Raw genomic sequence first — 23,621 nt, 5'->3', positions numbered from 1 at the left:
TGGGTCTAACAGCCTCGCATTATTACGGATACGGGTGGAACCTCCATTATCCGATTCGATTGGGCGACTTACGATTTAGGTGAACGAGGCATGTTCTATCAAGTAAATCAATTCTTGTAAATGAACACGTTAGGTTAACACGCTCGCTACCAGTGTCAAATATTTGTGACGGCAATGTTGTATTTTACATAAAGAAAATTAAATTATTCCTGTAAATATTGCTATTTGAAGTTATAAACTACGGCATTATATTTGGGGACTCAATGACTCGTCTCAGTTTACATTTCTTCGTCATCGAAACAAACGCTGGTAGAGAACGTGTTAAATATAATAGAATAAGATGGGGTAGAAACTTGATAAATACGTAAAAAGACATTTGAATATGAAGAAATATACAAATTTTCAAACAAATTATGATAAAGACTGCCATAGGATGAACCAGAAGTCATAGTATAACTGGATTAAGGATTTTATACGAGAAAGTGAAGCAATAAATCTAATATGAATAGAAAATGAAATTCTCTGGAAAAATTAAAGAAATAAAATATAAAAACATATAATTCCTCTTTAATTTGATGGATAGAGTTATTTATAAGAATAATATTTTCAACCTCAAGAATATTCATGACACGATAAAAACTATTGAATATTTACTAAATACTTGTATTATTCTAATCATATTAAAAACTGTCCAACAAAAATCACCTTCGTTCAATGAGTCATCCTCGCTAAGACTTAACACATTGCGTACCGACTAATTTTCAGAAAACTGAATTGCGCGGATGGCAATTTTCACTGAGGTCAGCTTATATCGCTATACATAGAAAAACTCAGATATCATATTGTCATGTAATATATTTTAAATAGATAATAAATTCGAATCAAATTTTATATTCTTTTCAATGCTGCGATAATTAGCGAAGTTGCATAGCTAAGTGTCTTTATATAAAAACGAGATTTCTCGTTACCAGTACGCGATGTGTTAACATCTACCCTGTACATTAACCCTTCTAATCCTTTCGCGAAACAACTGAATTATACACATTAACGGCAACACACACACAAAGACAAATCATTTCCATTGCTACTAGCCTGTGATCGTTGTGATGTGTGCGCGCCCACGCCGGTCCAGAAGAGACGAAGAAAAACGATCCACGTGACGGAGAAGGAAGCCTTCAAGGGGAGAAATGAGATGCGCATAGAAAGGTGCAGAGAAGAAAACCGTGGTACCGGCGAACGGGACGATTCAATGCACGCTGAGCGCTCGGCCGGAGCGCAGGCGATCCACGAGCAACCGTTCCAGCCTGAGTTTGCGCTGGGTACCGGGTACCGGTGGAAACGAACGAAAGAATTCCCTCGGGAATCACGGGGAACGAGTGCGACGATTCGCGAGGAAGACACTGGTTTCATTCAAATCAAAGAGGGAAGATGACACGACACGTTCTACCCTTATTCTTGCTGCTCTTGGCCATCCAGTTGGAGGAATTCTTCCCTTGGAAGCGAGGTACTGTAGCACATTGTTGATTTGCTTCTTTGTTCTTAACACAATAAGATTCGTCAAAGTATACAAAACCTTCTGCAGATTCTGCCAAGTTATATAACGAACGATTAAACAGAGAATAAGAAAACTGTGCATTGATTTCTTGCTGTTTGAGCAGTTAAATCATTTGCAACTTAGTATTCCAAACGTGAAAGCTTGATCTCGGCAAAGTGTCGACATTCGTCTACAAAGAGTTAATCCGTCGTGCTGTAATAACGAGTTAGACTCGCGATGAGAATTTTTAAGTGAATTCGATAAATCTAAGTGTTGTTTGTTTATTTCGTATACAAATGAAATATTACTTGGCTATTAGGAATCTTTAAGTTTTCAAGTAGATGTAGACATAGACTGAGCGTCAAATTTTTGTGCTTTTTTGTGAAATTATTAATGATTAAGTAGTCTTATCGAGCGCGGTTGTGAAATAAAATGTAGAACAAGGGGTTAATAGTTGACTTGAATGTCTATCGATGATTAGAAAATCTTGAAAGATATATTGTTTTTTTTTGTTTTATAGTTAGTTGTCGAATGTTTTCATGTCATTTTTCAATTGTTGATAGGAAAGTGTTAAGTACCGGAATTATTTGAAAAATCGGTAGCTTCATTTGGATATTGTAATGAATATTAGAATTGGAAGGAATATAGAACAAAGTCTGTTGTAATTTTTATAATAATTATTTGGTCGTATTATAAGTATTCGGTGATTCTAGTGCTCAAGGGAAATTAGTAGACTTATTTTTTGAAAATTATTGGAACACAGAGTTTGTGACAATATATATTTTTATAGGAAAACCGAAAAGAACTGAAATTAAGTGAAATATTTTTTTCTCGTTATTCATTTCGATATTGAATGAATATGTAAATTCGTTAAACTGTATACTTAAAAATTGTTTAGCTTTATTTGACCGTTAATTTACTGAAATTATTAACGATAAGTATAGAATTTTATTTAATATCAGTTCCTTTAAATATCTTTAGAATTGTATATTTGCATGGACTTCCTTGGTCCAATTATTACAATCGAAAAATGTATTATCCTTATCTTATAATGTTAAGTCAAGCATAGCAAAAGCTTTGATTAAATAAATATTATTTAATTCCATTTTTGTAATAATATTAACATTTTTTAAAATGATATTTAATTTAAAAATGTACCCTCATAATGGATACATCATTTCTTTGTCTATCGGAAAATTGTTAGTAATAAATTAATTCTTACGAATATAACCAAAAAGAAAATCGCGAGACAAAGGATTAAAAAGTTTTTTATTGTGAATCGCTCTTAAAAGATTATCCACTGGACAAAGTGTTGACATAATTACTAAACAAAGATCGGATTAATTAAGTTTATTCGTCACGTTTTAAATATTCGCCGCGGAAAGACAACCAATGGAATATTCATCGGAGGAGTCGTTCGTTTTCTCGGAATCAGCAATTGATGATGGCGTACACTTGCTAGGTGTAGAATCGAGCTGAACACTTCAGGCAGAATAATTTGACAATTAAGGTTGATGAATGTTTGAGAAACAATGTAGTACATTGTTACGAACAATGTTTTTGTATTCAATACTGTACAAATCGTATTTCTCGAACTCAACTTATGTTAATTAACGTTTATTACTAACACTTATTACTGTTACTTATAGTAACCTATTTAAAATGTAATTCAGAAAAGTTTGTACAGTTTTACATTTACTTTCGAAAAGTTTCTACTCTTAATATTAATGAACTGAAAACTGTACGTCGTTTATTTGATTTAATTAATACTATTTCTACCGAGGGCGTCAAAAATCACCTTCTGAAATTTTATCTTAAAATTATTTTTCAAGTTTAGTTGCATTTTCTGAATTGACTTTTCAACTTTTCCAATGACGATTCTGAAATTAACTACAGGAAATGTCCAAAATTCAACGGAGGAAAAATGATTAAACTAAGAAAACAATTATAAGTTAAAATTTCGAAAAGTGTCATTTAACACTTTCGGTAGAAATAGTGTTAATCTTAACAGGTTGTATAATTTTCCAATGAAACCGCAGTGCATGCGTGCACATGTCACCCTTATCACTGAACAAATCACGATTTTCCTCATAGCTACTTGACATGTATACTTTCTACTGATTTATTGTGGTTTCTATTTAAACGCTGCTGCAGAATCATAGTTACAAATAGATAGGCATCATCACTATACGATCCAACACAATCCCCCACCTGAAAATGCAACTTTAGTTAAAAAATAGGAAATGTGATTTTTACAAAATTTCACAAATTCGATTCTCCTTTTCTGCGACTTTCGAAGTGATATAAATTTAAAAGAAATTTGTGGAATTGTATAATCGAATGAAACGTTACTCATTTGAAAGGAATGTATATAAAAAGTTCAAAGAAGGAATTGATTGACGATGATCAGTGAAACTTTATAGAGTCATTATCATTTTCTCCCACGTCCCTTTCATACTTTGTATAGATATATTTAATGGATCTTATTAATGTGATTGAAATCGTTTAATGACACAATGGAATTAAATTGTCGCAACACTCGCATTATTTTCCTACTGTACCGTATTCTTTTTTCTAAAGAAATCGAATTAGGTGTATAGGAACGTTTATTATTAGGAACATTATTGTTTGTAAACAGAATGTTATATTTATAATTATTTAACTCAAATAATTTTACTTTTTTAGTGTCTATTCAACTGAAATGAGACGCGTTGAAAAATAACTTGCCCACGATTTATTTGCAGTTTTCAAGAATTGTTTGATCGCGTTATATATAGCAAAATATAAATGATGATATGTTAAACAATACTATTGTACTTATATTGAAACAATCAAACCAATGTTTAATACATTCAACAACTTTTATACCAGGTATAATTTATGGGGATTTCAAAAGTATTAGTTAAATCTATGTTCTATCAACGTTTTTTTCTAATCATATTCTTAAAAAGTTGAATTTACATAAAGATCAGCAACCTAACAGTTATAGTTATGTTGTAATTTTTTTAAATTGAAAACTTTAACCCTGGTGAAATTAGAATTAATTTTCCTAAAGAGATCCCGTTGGAAACAATTCCTCTTATCACTGCGTTCATTTCGGTGACAAGAAGTATTTGTTCTTCAAGTCAGGCGAGGGTTTGCAAAAATGTCACGCAAATAAGAGATAACTTCGTCAGGAGTTTACTATTGTTCCCGAAGCTAGGATTAATTTGTAATTTTCCTGTTTTATTTCCTCTTTTGTACTGGAAATTTTAATTACGAAATCACAGGTATAATTAAAACGCTGGATAGTCCGAAAATAGTTGGTCCTTCGATCGTATTATATGATTATTAATCGTCTTTGTTGTAATCACATAATACGTAGAATATAAATATTATATAATATTATAATTATAATTAATATAAAATTGTTAAATATTTACAATACTGTATAATATAAAGTTATTATATATTATAATTACAATTATATAATTGGATAACGTTTATTAAAACGTTTCAGCGTCAATTGCAGGAATATTCAACACCCCATCCTATTTACACATAGAAAATTAATTATAATTATAATCATATAATTAAATAAACAAATATACAATTGTATTCGTCTTTCATTTAGCTGCTGCTGATTTACAATCAGCACCGTTGCATTTCGACAATAGGCAAACTGATGAAAGTGTTGAGTTTATTATTACACGAATGAAAATTTGTTTTTTAGCTCCAACTTTCGCTGACGCAAGGATGGAAGCGCAGTTCGAGAAATGCTGCGGCCTGGGCACCTCGTGGGCCATAGAAGGGCTCGGGTGTGAAAAGTTCACGGGCCCAGTATCTGGGGTGCCAACAGTGGAGCAAGGTCTCTGCTTGGAGGCTGTAGACATTTGTTGCGTGAGAGCGTATCACGAACGACAATGCGAGAAAGGGAAGTCGGATGCACGTGCTGGTTTAGCATGTGTCTCCGGCACCAGCACCAAAGCGAAACGCACAGGACCAGGCGATTATCATCGCGACTGCTGCGAGGCTTGCAAATTAGGTACATTCATTCATCGAGTGCTAACTTTCATTACTGAAAATCATAATGGCGTAAGGAATGAGATAATTGGTGAGAAATGAGGGTAAGAATGAGGGAAAGAGGAAAACCTCTTGTGGAAATGATCAAATTATCAAACTCTTATCTTTTAATTTCATTTTGAAGTTCAGTATGAAGTACCTTCAGAACGGGGGTAAGGTTTTTTCGTTTACAGAAAGTAGTAACTTCTATTTTATGAATTTAATTTCAAAGGTTTCTATAGTAAGTGACGTCAGAGTTGGGATAACACTCTTTTCTTTCATGGAAATGATAATTCTTATTTTTCAATTTAATTTCGAAGTTTTGTATGTTGACTTCTTTTTTTGTTCACTCGAAGTAATAACTCGTATCCCTAAATTTAATTTCCAAGTTTTCCGTATTCTCTATTTTATGATGTGAAGTTTAATTTTCTGAGAAACAGGCTTCACATTGATTACACCATTATGATTAGCTCAGCGCTCCATATACTTACAGCCAGCGTTTAGGAGCATAACGAAACTTTAGGCTTTTAACTGTGATCAAATTGAATCCTTTATAGTCGTTTAAATCCTATTCCAAACTTTTGCGTATTAGTGCATACTACAAAGTGTCCACAATTTATCCATTGCTAATTCAATAACAATACCAGTTGCAATCCTGATTCAACAAGCCATTCTGGATATCATAATCTAATTACTCTTCCTTAGGACTATAATTAAACAAAAGTTATTCAGCTGCTTTTTGATATACACTTATTAAAAAGCCTATTAACGCTAGAACTACTAAGCATTTAATACGATTGATATGTAATCCCTACAAAAATCGTAGTAATAGATTATTTTCAGTTTCTTTACGCGTTCATTATAGTATTCAGGTGAAACTATTTATTTTTATCATTTCGAATATTCAATGCTTTGAAGATATCAATAATTGCGAACCAAGAAAACGGAAATCAGTCAATTTGCTCGTTATGGTAGCTCTAGTGTTAATAGTCGTTCGGTAAATAACGTGTTAAAATCATTGCTCCAATTTCCACTTTTTCCAGGTATTTTAACCGGGTCCATGGGCCAGGGATGCTCATTTAAAAGGTTCACGTTCGGTATCCCATGGGATCCAGCATTTCTGGAGTGTTGCTACGAGGCGTCACCTACGACCACAACAATGCTCACTTCGGATTCTACGAACGCAACCTCGACAAGTGAGAGCACTGAAACGTCTCCTTTATCGTCTCCTTCGTCATCTTCTTCGTCGTCTTCTTCGTCGTCGTCCTCGTCGTCGTCTTCGTCGTCGTCTTCTACGTCCTCCACCCAGACGACATCAGACATTTCAATTCCTACACCACGTAAGAAAAACTTACGTTTTGTAAATTATTTTATTAGAAGTTACCTGTTGTCGAACAGTATTGAATTTTTAAGAAATTCCTAACGCGATCGAAGCTGTTCAAAATATTACGCTCATGTGTATGATGTAGGAATGTCCGAAACGAATAATTAAATATGAATTAATACGATTAATATGATCAATATGATTATGATTAATACGTAATTCTTGTAAAAACTCCAACAATCGATCTTTTTCAGTTTTATTACATATTGATTATAGCATTGAAATTAGACTATTTATTTTAAAAATTATTCAAGATATTTGACACGCTTGAGATATCAATAACTGTGAAATAAGAAAACTGAAACCCGCCATTTTGACGGGTGCGGTAGTTCTACCGTTAAGAAGACCACAAACAAGAATGGAGAGATATTAAACAAATTAAAGAAATAAGAAAAACAATAAAAAATATTAAAAAATAAAAAACCATTATAATTTCTCATTCAATTATTGCTGAAACTTTTATTATGTTTTAAATATTCGATTACCTGTACATAACAAAGTATTATTGTTTACACAAATAATTTACAGCTCTGGACGACATCTGCCAAATTATGAAGGGATTGTTGTGTTCCGATATTTGCATTCCTACGCCAGGATCTTATTATTGCAAATGCCGAGAAGGTTTCACTTTATTAGAGGACGGGAAAACTTGCAGACAAGATTTACCGTCCGACAGGTAAAATTTTATTTGTCGTTATTTTCAATGATTACTATTAATTAATATTAGTATCTCTAAAATTATCTGTAAAACTAACTGCACTGATGCGTAAAAATGCATGAGAGTTTCACAGGAGTATGCAGCGTTAAATATCATTTAATTTTGTCCTACGACATTTTTCTCTGGTTCAATATCATTTAATTTTGTCCTGCGACATTTTTCTCTATTTCCAATCTTTTCAAAGATATAGCTGAACCCAGTTTTGTGCGACACCCTATATATCACTGCTGCTATGCAGCTTTATGCATTTTCAATACACGATCTCCTAATTGAATATATTTAGAAACTTGATGAACTTTACAAATTTCCTTATTTCATTCGGAGCCCAATGGAATCTTTAACGCTAAAACTACCGAGCAATTAGATCGACTTATTTCTAAGTTTTTATCAAAATTAGTACAATATATTTCCTTGTCATAATTAAAATACTTGCAAACTAAAGATTCTAAAGTAGGTCAATTTGACCGGTAGTTTCAGTGTTAACACTTCGCCTTATGAATATCGATTCAAATTCAGGATGAAGATGTTACATTCGATTAATACGTTTTCCATAATATTCTTTGATTTATCAAAATTTCCATTGTTCCATTAATTATGACTAGACAGCAGAAAAATGGAAAAGAATCCAATGGTTGAAACAATGATTCATTGATTGCTTTAGATGCAAAACGAGTAACCCGTGCGAGCAACGATGCACAGACAACGGAGTGGCAGTGACATGTAGCTGCGATCCTGGTTATGTTTTAGCGAACGATAAACATTCTTGCATTCCCAAGTCAGACGAGAAGAACACCACTGAACCAGATGAGAACATCGATGCGTTACCGATTTGTCCACCGGGCTACCGTTACAACGCTACCAATCAGGTCTGCGATGGTAAGTGTTAAAGGACAATGAAATTTTCTTCATTTTATTAATTAAAAAAATGTTTCCTCTTCCACATACTGACGACGACAGTAATCTGTCGATTGCTTTAAATTACATCTAGTGCACATGGTGCATGTTAATAAACAAAATTAAACTATGCATTTTGAAGAATTCATAGAATAAAAATTATATATTTTTATTTAGCTAGGCAGGTAGCCTATTCTGGGACGAATTTACAAAATTCGTTGACTTACGATCAGTTGGTCTTTGAAAGTCATTCAAAGTCAATTACGATTATGTATGAACCTATAAATATTATGTATAATAGCATAGTGTATATTATTATATTAATAATATTATATTAATATTATATTATCAGGAACATCTGAAAGTGCAAAGTTGCACAGAATACACATAACACGAGAAAATATAAAAATCATTCAAACTATAGTGGTTTTTATAATAATTGTTAGAAAAACCATTTTTTATGCCAAAGTATCCTATTTTTCTAATTACGTTCTTAAAAATTGAAATTTGCATGAAGATCCGTATAATATTATATATATTATTTTATTGTACACAATATTATCATACATATTACGTACACCATATATGTACATTTGACATACATCGATTTCAACTTCTTCATTTTCAACAATGTCTAAACATCATAGCATTTACACGTGCTTTACGAAACGAGCTTCCTCCTTTAAATGATACCTCATCTTGCATTGCAATGTTGTTATGTCCGTGTCGCTTTTCGTTTGCATTGTGTATCCTATTGCTTAGATGTGAACGAGTGTATTGAAAAAGGTCTGTGTCCTGGACAGTGTGAAAATACTATAGGGTCTTACGTGTGCGTGTCAAAAGATATGCTCAACAATGTACCGTACGAAGATTGTCCACCTGGGTACCAATGGGAATCTGTCACTGGCCTTTGCACAGGTATGTTTCATATTATTATAGAATATTTGAGTATGTAGTTGATAAAACTTCGATAAATGGAAAAAATGAAAATAAAAATTGATATGAAATGAAATTATAGTTACTTTGACGCTTATAAAATTATATATTAATATATTATTCGACTAATATATCATTGTACATTAACAAGAATATATTTATAAGTCATATATTATAAAGTAGTAATATAAATTTACATATTAATATATTGTTACACAAGTATACTTCATATTATTATAAAATATCAGAGTATATAATTCGTACAGAGTTAAGTTTAATGAATATCAATCTAAGTTTCGATAAATTAAAAGAATAAAAATTGAGAATTGGTATAAGAAGCAATCGGAGCTACTATTACGGGTATAAAATTATATACTAATACAATAATATAATAAATACGAGTTAAATCCTTTCAGATATCGATGAATGTGTTATATTATCAGAAGCATGTCCCGCTGACAAAAGCTTTTGCGTTAACACCCAAGGAAGTTTCAGTTGTCTCGAAATGAAAGGAACAAAATCCTGTCCCGCCGGGTTTAAGTTCGATTCGTTATCGCTACAATGTAAAGGTACAAATGTCGGACTATAAAATCTATAAAGTGACGTTAAAAAGCCTGATCCTTGAGGAATGAAATTTTTTAACAAATATCACTAAACCAATGAAAATTTACAGATGTAGACGAATGCGCAGAAGGTCTTCACAGTTGCCTCGAGGACAGCGAGGAATGCAGGAACACCGAAGGGGCTTATGAGTGTGACATAAAATGCAGGAAAGGTTTCACCTACAGTATTAATTTAGGCGTTTGTATCGGTAAATATTCCACAGTATCTTCATACATTGTCAACATCCTTATTGCTTAATTGAAAGTAGTTCATCCGTTTCCTTCAGCAAACTTAAACAATTAATTTACTACAACAAACTTCTCCACTTTTCTGATGCATTAACTTTTTCCTGTAGGCATGTGCATGCTTAAATATTCAACGTCTTAATTACTTAATCGAATAATTAGAAACTATTGAAAGCGCTCGTACACGGGTATACATTGACTGTGTCGTGTTGTTGTTAGCATGTGAGTAAAAAGTTTTAATATACTTTGTGCTTATGAAAAACAGCTATGCCAACTCTGCAAGAGATAACCACGAGAAACACGTTTCCGATTTAAAAATGTAAAAGCATACTTATGTTATTCTTAACACGTTGGATGCCATGGGCGTCACCGGTGACCTCAACCAAATCGAATTACTATAGTTTATTCAATCAAACGATGATTATTTGCGAACCTTTCTGAATTACTAGTAATACTACTTAATGCAGTGACATTCAACAAGATAAACCTGCAATAATAGTAACGCATTTCGATTACATAATTTGATATTAGATTATTTTCATTTTATATATTTTTCTCGGCAAAATCGTGCGGCACTCAACGTGTTAACATTAATGTCTGTAACTTGGAAAGACAAGAATTTTCCGAAATTTCTATGGATTTCGTTTGTCGGTAATTGATAACTGCTTTATATTTTAGACGTGGACGAATGTGTCGAGGCAAATAATGCTTGCCCAGAATTAAATACCATATGCAGAAATACGATAGGCGGCTACGAGTGTACACCGGCGAACAATTCATTGCCGCGACATTCCCTTGACCAAAAGACGGAACCGTCCACTTGTCTCGCGGGTTACAAGCCGGCAGATAATCTTAAAGAAGCTTGCATCGATGTCGACGAGTGCAAGGAGCAGGTGCACTCCTGCGAACCAAACGAGGAGTGTATCAACGAAATTGGCAGTTACAGGTACCTTTTAACCCTTTGAACTCTGTAGGCTCCGATATTGCGCCAGTTATAATATCAAATATTTTAACGAATCAAAGAGACTACCCTAAAATTATTAGACTTTCCACACATCCAAATTTTGTACTGAGAAGGAGAGTAAAAGACCGAAGGGATTTTATAGCATTTTTCATTTTCACTGGAGATACCATAAAAATTAGCTATTTGGTTGGATAGAGTAAAATTACGAAGTTTGACGTACAATATTAATGCTCATTTAACGTAATTATCCCTGAAACGTTAAAATAGAATAGTTTTATATTAACCCTTTTCGTATTTTGAAAATATGAAAATATGATTTCATAGAGTAAAACTATAGAATTTGATATTTAATATTATATTTCCTATAATGCATCATTTTGAGAAATATTCGAATAAAATAGCTTTGTTCCTCAATGTACGCGTGATTTCTCGTCGACTTAGTTTCACGAAATATCGATTTCATCTTATCAGAAAATGTTAAAATATTTCTAGTGAGAAACTTCCGAGTGCAAAGGGTTAATGTCAGTTATAAAACCTATCATTGATACTTCAGTAGAAAATGAAGAATATATCTAGCGAAAGAATTTTCGAGTGCAAAGGGTTAACAGTTTTTGACGAGACAAACACGACAAAGCTGTTTTATTCTAATATTTCTCAAACTGATGCATTACACGAAGTTTAATATTAGAACGTGGAAATATAGTTTAAGATATTTTATGCAGTTTACTGTGTACATTTAATACCGAACGTTATAATATTCAATCAGGTGCGAAGTATTAAGCGAGGAAGATACAGATTCGGATGAGGACGAAGAAGATAATAGTTTCTCATCTACCAAAGACTACGAACATCAAGTTATTGTTCCCCAGAAACCAATGCTTCCAGCTGTAAATCGAAGCATGGATTGCCAATCAGGATTCACATTTGATCAACGAAGTCTGGCTTGTATTGGTAAAAAGAAATACACTAATATTATGCAACATGTAATCCAAACAAGAAATACTGTTGATTCAATATCGATTAATTTTAAACATAATTATATCTCATTACGATAATTCTTTTTCAGCGTTCCGCGTATTAATTAACACTAGGTTCACGGAATGCGTCAATTTCACGCATACTGAATTTTATAAACATTATCTGGGACATATTTATATCAATTTTGATTTATATAGTTGTATGAATATACATCCTAAGTTTTAAACTTCTAATTTCCAAGATCCAAATAAATGAACATAAACTTTCCCAAGAACAATAGACTAAATTGGACAATGAATGTCCGAGAACCTGATGTTAAAATTAATACAATCATTTACTCGTGCGTTGCTAAATGAATATGAGAAGTTTAATAAATATCAGAAATGTTCCTTTCTTGTAGATGTTGATGAATGTAGCAATGGTTTGTCGAACTGTGGAATCGGTGAACAGTGCGAGAATTTCGAGGGCGGTTATAGATGTTCTCCAGTGTGTCCTCCAGGTTTCCAAGCACGTAACAACACTGATTACTCTAACAGAATAAATGTACTTTGTCATGATATAAACGAGTGTGTACTCGAGTTACACTCTTGCAACACTACAACACATTATTGCGTTAATACGAACGGTTCCTACTTTTGCGACACAAGAACGACGACGACAACCATAACGCCCCTTTACAATGCAAGGCACATTAAAATGCAGGTAAAGTACATGTCGGATAATGTTAATTTTTCGCACTCGACAGCAGATTTTCAATCGCCATTTAATTCGATGCAGTGAAATTATGTTTGATATTTAATGTTAAATTCTATAGAATGTAACAATACACAAAGTATTAGAGTCGGACATTGCAATTTATGAAATCACTTAATTTACGTATGATTTCTCGCTATTTTCGTTGCGACGAGTTCTGAGATATTACTTTTCTATGGCGAAAGAAGTATTGAACTCAGAGCTAATTTTATTCTACATTGAGTGTCTTAATGTTTCCGAACTGTGAAAAACTGAATTGTGTGCATAAATTTGCAAAAATTGTATACAAAATGGAAACAAAAGTTACAAAAAATGCACAAAATAAAAAAAATGAAAAGAAGTTCACAAAAATGGAAAAAAGATCCTCAAAAAACTTCAAGAAGAGTTCTCAGTAGAAATCACAAGAAATGTTTAAAGAGTTCTCGAAAATTCCGAAAATTAATTTCCCAGAGTAAGGTGAAATCACCAATGGTTAATCAGTTAAAATAAATTTTCTACATGAATAATAATAAACGCTTGTTCCTTTATTAAATAGAGTCTCTATGCGCGAAAATGCTGTTTTAACTTACATTATGCAACAAAGAGAACTCTTTTTGAAATAATTATTAAAATTCTATAGACATTTTTGAAAATTCGATACTTGCGCCAGAAGTTGACCATCCTTCAAAACGAGAGAACTAGTAATTGACCATATGTTAGTTAGCAGTCGACCTCTTCTAGTAAAATCAAAAACAATAAGGTGAATATTTGGATGATTATTTCAATATCGTTTATTTACAACGATTACGAGAAATTACAAGTAAAAGGATAAGTGCAAATGAACAGAAGTTAATTCTACGTTGGATATTGGATGCAACCAACATCAATGAAATAAATTGTTAGTTCCTACGATAAATAGTTCAATTCAATAAAAGTGTTCCGAAGTTGTGCCTGTCGCGCCTTTATTGAAAGATTTCACCCCTTTGCGGGCGGATGTCGGTAAGATAAAATATTTGGAAGACTAACAAATAATTTAACTCTCTATGTGCCGAATTTTGTTTCGTGGTTATAACAAAATTTATGCTGCATGAAATTAACAAATATCAACATACGAACACAAATTAACGATGTACTCAATAGCTTCAATAATTTCATTAAAACGAATATACTTTGTAACTTTGAAGTTACAATGACGTTGAACGTAAACGCCAGTGTGTACAAAACTTTACGTTGATTAATTATTTAATGTCATTCGTCATTTTGCAATAAAAAATTAAATAAATCAATTTAATCCAGTATATTGATGCGTGTCTTCAAAGTCGCACGGGCCTGTAGAGAGTTAATTAGTCCAGCATCAATATATCAGAACGTAGTTTCCTTTTTCCCCATTAATTAACCCTTTGCACTCGAAACTTTTTCTCATTGGTATTACCAGCAATTCCAAGCAATTTTAATAGAAAAAGCATATTTAACATATAAATAACCTATACGCGTATGAAAAGAAAAGTCATAGACATATTTCATTGTTTTCTATCGATTATAGATATAAATGTTACAATATATTTAATAATAAAGTTTCACAGTTTGTAATGATAAATTTTAAGTGGCTCTGCTCCGGAGCCTTCGAGTTCAAAGAGTTAAGCAGCTGATGTGTAATTTAGCTGTACATGTTTCGAAGAATCTTCGCCCGCGAAGGGTTGGAAGCCTTACTTTTTACGTTCCCTTGAAAAATGGTCAACTTACTGATACCAGGACGATTACTGGCGGCATCAGCTTATGGATCGTTTCTCATCCCCGAAGTCATGCGAGCGTGGTTACACGAAAGACTTGACAACCGGGGAATGCGTAGACGTCGACGAGTGCGCCGGCGGTCCGGGTTGCCGAGAGCACGAGCAGTGCCACAACACACGCGGCGGCTACGAGTGTTCGCCGCTGTGCACCGCTGGCTGGTATTGGAGTCCGCAAACGAAAGGTTGCCAGGACGTGGACGAGTGCCTTCTAGGTAGGCACGACTGTCCTCAAGGAACACATACATGCGTGAACACAAACGGTTCTTTCCTCTGCGAATTGATACATCCTTGTAGCGACGGCTTCAAGCGCGCCTACAATGGCAGCTGCGTCGATCTCGACGAATGTTTGGAGAACCAACACACTTGTCGATTAGAGCTGCACCAGTACTGCGTGAATAAAAACGGCAGCTACGAGTGCTTAACGAGATTACCCTCGTGCCAGCTGGGATTCGAGTACTCGCTGGCCAGCAGACGGTGCGAGGACGTCGACGAATGTAGCACTGGCCAATACAAGTGCGACTCGAGGTTCTCGGAGAGGTGCGTCAACCTGCCAGGCTCCTATAGGTACGTTTCTAATATATTCTGATGTTCTGATTTATTTTGATAATTTCCCTTTGCACTCGGAGGTACTTCGCTGGAAGTATTTTAACATTTTCCGGTGGTAAAGACGATATTTCGTGGAACTCGGAGAGAAATTATATGTACTTTGATATAAGATATTTTGTTTTAGTATTTTTTAAATTGATGAGTTATACGAGGCATAATATTGACACGTTGAATGTTGTGGGGGTCACCGGTGGCCTACGACCAAATCGAATTATTATAACTCAGTCAATAAAACGATCATTATTTGCAAATATTTATATATTACGAATAATGCTATCTAATGCGGTGGCATTCGGCAAGATAAACGTGCGATAACAATAAAACGGTTCAATGAAATAATTTGATATTACATTGTTTTCATTTTGTGCATTTTGCTACGTGAAATCGTGCGGCATTCAACGTGTTAACCCTTAGCACTTCAGGTTGTTTTGTAATCTATCAGCAACTGCGACTAATTTTTATAGTATTCCTAGCGAAAATGAGAAATGCTATAACATTTCTTCGACCTTTATTTTCCTTCTTAGTACAAAATTTGAATATGTAGAAAATCGAATAATTTGAGGGTAGTTTCTTTAAGATTCATTAAAATATTTAATATTATAACTGGTTTAATACTGGAGCCTACAGAGTTCAAGGGGTTAATACGTTGACTGTCACAGTGGTCACCGGTGACTGGATCCCTTTTTATTTATTTAATAAACATTTAAATATCCATATTTTTATTAGCGATTGTAGAGAACATTTTTCGATATGTTCGTTGTTATTTTATTAGGTGTGAAAGACCTGTGCCATCGGGTCAGCGTCAACGTCAGAGGCCAGCCTGTCCTTTGGGTTATAGATACAACCCTCGATTAAGAAGATGCGCAGGTATTTTCCAAAAATTGGTATTTTGAAATCTCGAATACGATTGGTAATATTTATTGATACAATGTTCACGTTGCACCTTTTAGAATTGAAAGTGTAGCGAAGTAATTAAAAGATTAACGGTCCGTCGAAGGAACTGTTTAGTTATCTTTATAAACTAATAATAGATTATAAACTAATCCTTAATGATATGTAACATTTTTTCAGGATGAACATTTTATAACCGGAGTTTACCGTTCTTCGTATATTTACAAATGTAATATATTGTATTTTATGACCGCTTGTCGCGTCAATTGTTCATGTGCATGTCGGTTTGTTCTTATCGGTGTGTATGTGCTATGTTACTTGTAGTTGTATTGTACTTTGACAGTGTCTGTTCCCTTTTTATTGTGCACTCGAACATTTCCATATGTTTCAATGTAATTTCACATTCTAGAAATAATGGAAAAATTACATCCGCACTTTATCACGTTTTTCTGCGACGAATGCGATTGTGGCAGCATTATTTAGCATATTGGTTGCCAATCTGGTAACGTCAATATGCCTGCAATTATTTATTGCATGAGAAGTTACTGTAGATTATTAACGGAATTAAGATTATATATTTTTTTAAATTCTATCTAATAAAGAAACACACTATACTAAATATAAACATAGATCAAAACAAGGATTGTAACGCAGTATTCTTAATTTAAATAATACAATGCACTTTTCCATTAAGCCAGCAGATTAAGATTTTCTATTGAGCCAAAGGTTAAATTAAACTATCATATAAAATGACAAACAGATTATTGTTACCTATATAATAAATAACATTGAGTGATCCTCATGGATTCCCCTAATTGTAAGTTCTAATTAAATAAACAGTGCAATTAACCTTTGATTTTTTACGCAAATTTCGATTTCGAAATTACAGACAATAAAACAGTAAACCTAAATAGAAATTTATTTCTTAAAACAACTATCGTCGGATTTAAAAGGAATAAGAGTTCTATTGAATGAGCATGTTTCAGAAAATAGCTATTAACCAGTTAATTGCGTTTCTCGAGTTACGTCATCTTAAAGCTTGAAATAATACTAATTCTTTCAACGATGAATTCTTTATTTTTCCAGATACATGTAAATCTTCTTTGTTTCGCTTTAGTTTCTCATTAAAATATACCTTAGATGCATTCGACCTCCATTTGATGAGTACACACTTCATTCTTTCATTCTATTCCGCGCGAAACAAGAAATTCCAAACTAAATTCCACAGTTAACAGGTTACTATTTACTGAAATAATCAGTCACGATTTTGAATCTACGAAAACAATGATTCTTCACGATTGTACGAGTCGTTTTCCATTCTTTCATTCTATTCCACGCGAAACAAGTAATTCCAAACTAAATTCCACAGTTAACAAGTTACTATTTACTGAAATAATCAGTCACGATTTTGAATCTACGAAAACAATGATTCTTCACGATTGTACGAGTCGTTTTTCATTTAACAGACATCGACGAGTGCGAGGATCCGAACATATGTAACGGTGATGTCTGCTATAATCAGCCGGGCAGCTACACTTGCGCGAAGGCACCGGCACCGATCACCAGGAAACCGGCCATGTTGCCGTCGTCGGCGAACCAGAAATGCCCCGACGGCACGAAATTCGTCAGGAATCGCGGTTGCATTGACATTGACGAGTGCCGCGAAGTGGAGGACGCGTGCAGCAGTAACGAGGACTGCGTTAATACGGTGGGCAGCTACGTTTGTAATTGCAAAATTGGCTTCAAACGTGACAATCTGACTCAGGCTTGCGTGGACATCAACGAGTGCCAAATACAGGTGAGACCGTCAATAATTCGTTTATAATAATAATTGGTGATTAATTTGCGGGGTGTAATTTGAACTCGATCACCTGACTTATTTCTGTTGTTATTGAAAGTAAGAAAAAATAACTAAATAAGATGACCTTTACAGGATTTGCTTTATCACCATCAGATGCACGCTTTAAAATCATGTATATCCTGTTTAGAGATTTTTTTCTTACTTTCAATAATGATAGAAGCTTAGGTGCTGGAGTTGAAATAAGCTGACCGTATTATTGATTTATAATAATAATTTTATCGAGGGACTTCAACGTATTTCTGTAGTTTCAATCTTCTTAAGGAAATTCGATTAATGTAATACTGGAATTATAGTACCCGCTAAGATGGATGGTTTCAGTTATCTTGTTTTGCAATTGTTAAAATTATAAAGTTCTTCGTATCGCATACTACTTTTACAATTAATGTTCCCGTTTACGAGATACAGTGAAAGTCGCGTGAAGTTGTGGGAGAGCCAAATCTTTTAATTTTTGTAAGAAATTTCGTGACAGTTTTTTTAACTACTTAACCAGTTAATTGCGTTCGGCGAGTATACGCGTCATTTTAAAACGCAAAATGGTACTACTTTTTTCAACGATCAGTTATTTACTTTTTCAAATTAACGAGTAATTCTTCTTCCTTTTGCTTCAGTTTTTTATTAGAACATATTATAGATGTATTTCCTCTGCGTTTGACGAGTATACACTTCATTATTTGATTTTATTGTGCGCATAATGAGGGATTCTTCTAACTCTAAAGATTATATTATATTATACTATACTATACTATATTATATTATATTATATTATATTATATTATATTATACTATATTATACTATATTACATTACTATTAATATCACGATTACGCTATTACAGGAAGACAGTTGTCTTTCAACGCAAAGGTGCGACAACACAATAGGAAGTTACACCTGCACGCGGTTCTTGCCGTGTGGTACGGGATACACTTTAAATGCTGCAACCGAGATATGCGAGGATGACGATGAATGTGTTCTTGGCACTCATGACTGCGGCGAAGGCTACCATTGCAGAAACACCCTTGGCTCTTACCGATGCGATCGTAATCCACGAATGCCGCACGCGCAGCCACGAATCGGAGCAATGACAACGTCGACGACAACGACCACAACCACTACTGCAGCACCGGTGACACTTTCGTTAACACCCGAAGGACCGCACAATTGTCCACGCGGATTTATGCTTGGCAATGGGAACAAATGCGTTGACATAGACGAGTGTCAGGAAGGTGTGAACCCTTGTCGCAGAAGCTTCCAATATTGCGTCAACACTATTGGGTCCTACAGGTATGATCTGCGAGTGAAATTCATTCTTTAGAAGCTTCCCCTATAATTGCTTTAATTTATATTAAATTTACATTTCATTTGATTTACATTTTATTTCGCACTAAAATATTTGCGTGTTTCAAAAACAAGGACTATTATATCAAAATGGTCCACTTAGGATTTTTTTTATGATTATTGAAAAGGTACAGATGATCTGTAGAATTATTGACTAAATTGACTCAATAATACGGGACCTAAGATTGAAGTCAATTGAAATATTAATGATTGAATTTTTATTATCTACATAAGAAAATAGAAACAGTAAATTTGACTGCTTGATTTTTTAAATAAAATAATAAGTTATATTCAGGTTTTTGGTTACCTTTATACATTTTGATATTGTTCCTTTATGTTCTCGCTGCTTTGTAACGTATAACACTATCAAATATAATATTATAAATAATAAAAATATTTTTTTAACCGTATGTGGTACACGTGCCACGGAACGTTTTAAATATTTACTTCTAGTTTCCCTTCATTTGTTAGAATACGATTGAATTTAATTGCCCAGAATATTTATAGTAGTTTTCATTTTCTAATCAAAATATAGGTGCACATCGAGAGTGATATGCAGCAACGGATACACTTTGGACCCAGTGTACGGGCAACACTGCGTGGACATAAACGAGTGCGCGGATGGCAGTCACAAATGTTCACCCGGACAAACTTGCGAAAACAAGATGGGCGGTTACATGTGCAAGTGTCCTCTTGGGCACGTCAACGGACCGAATAACGATTGCATTGACATCGACGAGTGCAGCATCTACGGTAATATATGTGGAACGAGGAGTCGCTGTGAAAATACCATCGGCTCTTTCCGGTGTGTTTGTCAAGATGGCTTCGAGAATGTCAATGGCTTTCAAGGAGTTTGCGAAGTAAGTTGATTTATAATTGGAAAACCGATGAGTTCTCGTACGAAACACGAGTACCAAAACTGAAATATCTTTTTCTATTATTATACAATATCACACAGTTTAAGTGCAATTATCTTTTTGCGAATAGTCATTAATAATAGCAGTCATCTATAATACCGAATTGAAAGATGGCGTCATACGATTAACGTTCAACTTAAATAACTTTCCTTTTTCCGAAGAATCTGATGCTGCCAATTACAAACTTTTCTGCTAGTACTCTTTAATATTCTTCCCCATTCTTGGTTTCTTTTGTATATATTAAAAACGAGGATAGGAAAAGAGTGTTTCGTCATAAGTTCAATACCGAAGAAGCTTCAATTACGATTTTTTCATTTTGAAAACGCATCGAAACGTTTTGGAGATCATAAGGAACTATTTTGATTAGTTTATTCCTCGAGGAGGAAACTGCTTTGTATAATACACAGTGACAAGAGGAATATTCGAATAAAATATTTTATATTCTTACATGATTGTTGTTATCCTAAATTTTAGGATATCGATGAATGTCAGCGCACTCCTGGCTTATGCCAGCACAAATGCGTGAACATCTGGGGTTCGTACAGATGCGTCTGTAACCCTGGATTCAGATTGAGCGCCGACAATCGATCCTGCACGGACATCGACGAATGCACGGAGTTTAAAAATAATAATCTGTGTATTGGACTCTGCGAGAACACGCCAGGAAGCTACACTTGTAAATGTCCTAATGGCTACAGACTTGGATACGACGAAAGGAGCTGTGAAGGCGAGTACATACCTGAATACATTTCTTTAATTCATTGAATAATAAATAAATTATTTATTCCAATATAATTATAAATTATTATATACATATTAAATAATTCATTTATTTCTTTCTACATAAGATAATAATATTATCTGTAAGTGAATGTTTATTTACCTTTGTGAACTAATTAATATCTATTTATATAAATATTATTTATCTGTTTGCTATTCGCAGTAGAAACACCTCGTCAGTCTAACAATGAAAATTATTCTATTATTCTCATTAGTTTCGTGAAAAACAATGGATCTTAGAATAACTGAGATTAAAACTATATTATCCTCGTGTGGAATAAAAGAAATTAAAAGGAATTACTTATTGCCATTTGTATCTTTTGAATTAGTATCAGAGGATCATTTTTAAATTAGTGAAATAGAGAAATGAAATAAAATAATGGAGACACTATTGGACACACTTATTTAATAGTCTGAGGAGGAGATTTTATAGGATTGATTAACATGCCCCGCCATTGCATAGATAAGTCTCGAAGTAATGATGTGAATCACAGACTGTTTTAGCGATTTATTAATGCGCGATTTACCTCCGTCATTCTTGCAATTATGCAGTATAATTTGTACTTGACCTAGTTGTTAGATCTGGGCCGCTAGTTGAATCTTAAATTATACTTTTGTGCCCTTGAATTGATCGTGACCGCAACGCGTGATTGTCGTTCTACAGGTACACACGATTAATGTACAATAAACTTTGCTTTTATTCAATTGCTTCAATTTTTATTTTCTCAGATATCGACGAGTGCGCGTCGGGAACTGTGTGCAGATCACCGGAAGAGATTTGTCTGAATACTAGGGGTGGCTATCGTTGCAACAGGATTAACTGTCCCGCATCATATCATCAAGACCCTGAGAGAAAGAAGTGAGTGCCATTCATTTTTCTAAGACTTTATAAGTTAAGATTTTCACTTACGTTAGAAAAGAAACTAAAATCTTTTTCATTCATTTTAATTGAATTTATTGAACAGATTTGATTAAAAATCGTGTTTCGTAAAAGCAGGGAAGTATTTAACGCTAGATTCAATTTCATAAATATTATTTGGTAAATGTTTGGGTCGATTTTGATTGATACAACTACGCGAATATGTTTCCCATGCATTCTTAACCTTTTGACCTACAATATCGTGTCAGACTTATGAACATTTTAAACCGAATTTGAAAAATCTAAGTATTCTCTATTTCCTTTAAATATAAATGAAATATTACTTTTCTATTATCAGTCGTTAACCTTTGGAGGAAACATAGACATAAAACAAGCATCAAAATTCTTTTTCTTCCTAATGAATTATTAACGATAAAGTAGTTGCGTCGATCACAGTTAAATTAAATCATAGGACAACGGGTTAAATTGAAAGTAGTGAATTAATTACATTAACAAATGTTCAAATTCCAGCCGATGCGTTCGAAGTAGACATTGCCATGCTGCTGACCCGTCCTGTATCAGGTCACCGTTACATTACTCGTACAATTTCATCACGCTCGTGAGCATGTTGCCAGTTTCGCCAAATAAATCGGAGGAATTGTTTAAAATGAAGGGGTATCCTGCGCCAAGGTCAACGATGCAGTTCAGCATGGCGTTCCTGGAAGCCCGTGCTCCGCCCGGAGTGCAGCGTGCAACAGAATCCTGTTTCGCATTGAGGAGAACGACGCAAACCAGTGTTGTACTAGTAATGACGCAAAGCATACAGGGTCCTCAGGATATCGAACTCGATATAACCATGGAGGTTTACTATGGCGCAATGTTCACAGGAAGCGCGGTGGCGAAAGTTTTGATCTTCGTTTCTGACTACGAATTTTGAAGAACCTCTCGATGTTTTCTTATGCAAATTAACACGTTGAATACCGCACGATTTCATACAGGAAAACACACGAAACGGAAGAAATATAATATTGAATCATTCGATTGAATTGTATTATTATTATTGCAGGTTTATCTTGTTGAATGTAACTACAGTAAGTAGTATTACTAGTATACAAATACTAGTAATACAGAAAGGTTTCCAAATAATCGTCGTTTCATTAAATGGACTATAGTATTCCGATTTGGTTGGTTATCGTGACCCCCATGGCATTCAACGTGTTAATACACAGTAGAATCCTCTATAACGTGATTTAAACAATCGTGAGATTTTCCGTAAGAAACTGATATAAGCGTACGATTTTGAAGCAAATTTTCTGTGTTGAAAACAGGTTTTTGCAAATACTTGCAATTTCATTTTAGATAACTATATTTTAGATGTCATATTTCTATTTGTAAGTCCACAGAAATGTTTGTTTTCGGATTGTTCAGTTCTTTGCATTCGAGTCCGGCGACAATGGATGTTTTACGAACAGGGGTTCCGAAGCTAGCGATTAAGTACGCTATGTTGTTTAGCTTAGAAAGAATACAAATATAAAGCAGAATATTACAGTTGTA

The 23,621-nt window shown here is 33.9% G+C and overlaps 1 protein-coding gene across 2 annotated transcripts; it reads left to right on the top strand.

Annotated features, from left to right (window-relative positions):
* The first annotated feature begins 1,208 nt into the window (after positions 1-1,208).
* LOC116427860 (uncharacterized) lies at positions 1,209-23,171 on the top strand. Of its 2 annotated transcripts, none has more exons than XM_031978670.2 (19): positions 1,209-1,504; positions 5,247-5,558; positions 6,619-6,915; positions 7,488-7,635; positions 8,339-8,553; positions 9,334-9,489; positions 9,924-10,076; positions 10,181-10,318; positions 11,034-11,301; positions 12,086-12,270; positions 12,698-12,999; positions 14,830-15,383; positions 16,198-16,292; positions 17,783-18,114; positions 19,012-19,457; positions 20,047-20,371; positions 20,903-21,155; positions 21,938-22,067; positions 22,599-23,171. In XM_031978670.2, the coding sequence occupies exons 1-19, from the start codon at positions 1,429-1,431 to the stop codon at positions 23,002-23,004; spliced, it is 4,791 nt and encodes a 1,596-aa protein (XP_031834530.2). In that variant the 5' UTR covers positions 1,209-1,428; the 3' UTR covers positions 23,005-23,171. The 2 variants fall into 2 exon arrangements, with proteins under 2 accessions (XP_031834530.2, XP_031834529.2); XM_031978669.2 differs by having other exon boundaries at positions 14,782-15,383.
* Positions 23,172-23,621: the final 450 nt, after the last annotated feature.

Source organism: Nomia melanderi, chromosome 6 (assembly GCF_051020985.1).
Source record: "Nomia melanderi isolate GNS246 chromosome 6, iyNomMela1, whole genome shotgun sequence".
Taxonomy (NCBI): domain Eukaryota; kingdom Metazoa; phylum Arthropoda; class Insecta; order Hymenoptera; family Halictidae; genus Nomia; species Nomia melanderi.
This window is presented reverse-complemented; position numbering and strand designations above follow the sequence as displayed.

Bases quoted from the DNA above. Each gene is read 5' to 3' on its own strand.
- LOC116427860 (XM_031978669.2), top strand. From the start codon at position 1,429: ATGACACGACACGTTCTACCCTTATTCTTGCTGCTCTTGGCCATCCAG. The intron at 12,271-12,697 runs GTAAAAAGAAAT...CCTTTCTTGTAG, and splicing joins ACGAAGTCTGGCTTGTATTG to ATGTTGATGAATGTAGCAAT. The intron at 13,000-14,781 runs GTAAAGTACATG...TACTGATACCAG, and splicing joins CAAGGCACATTAAAATGCAG to GACGATTACTGGCGGCATCA.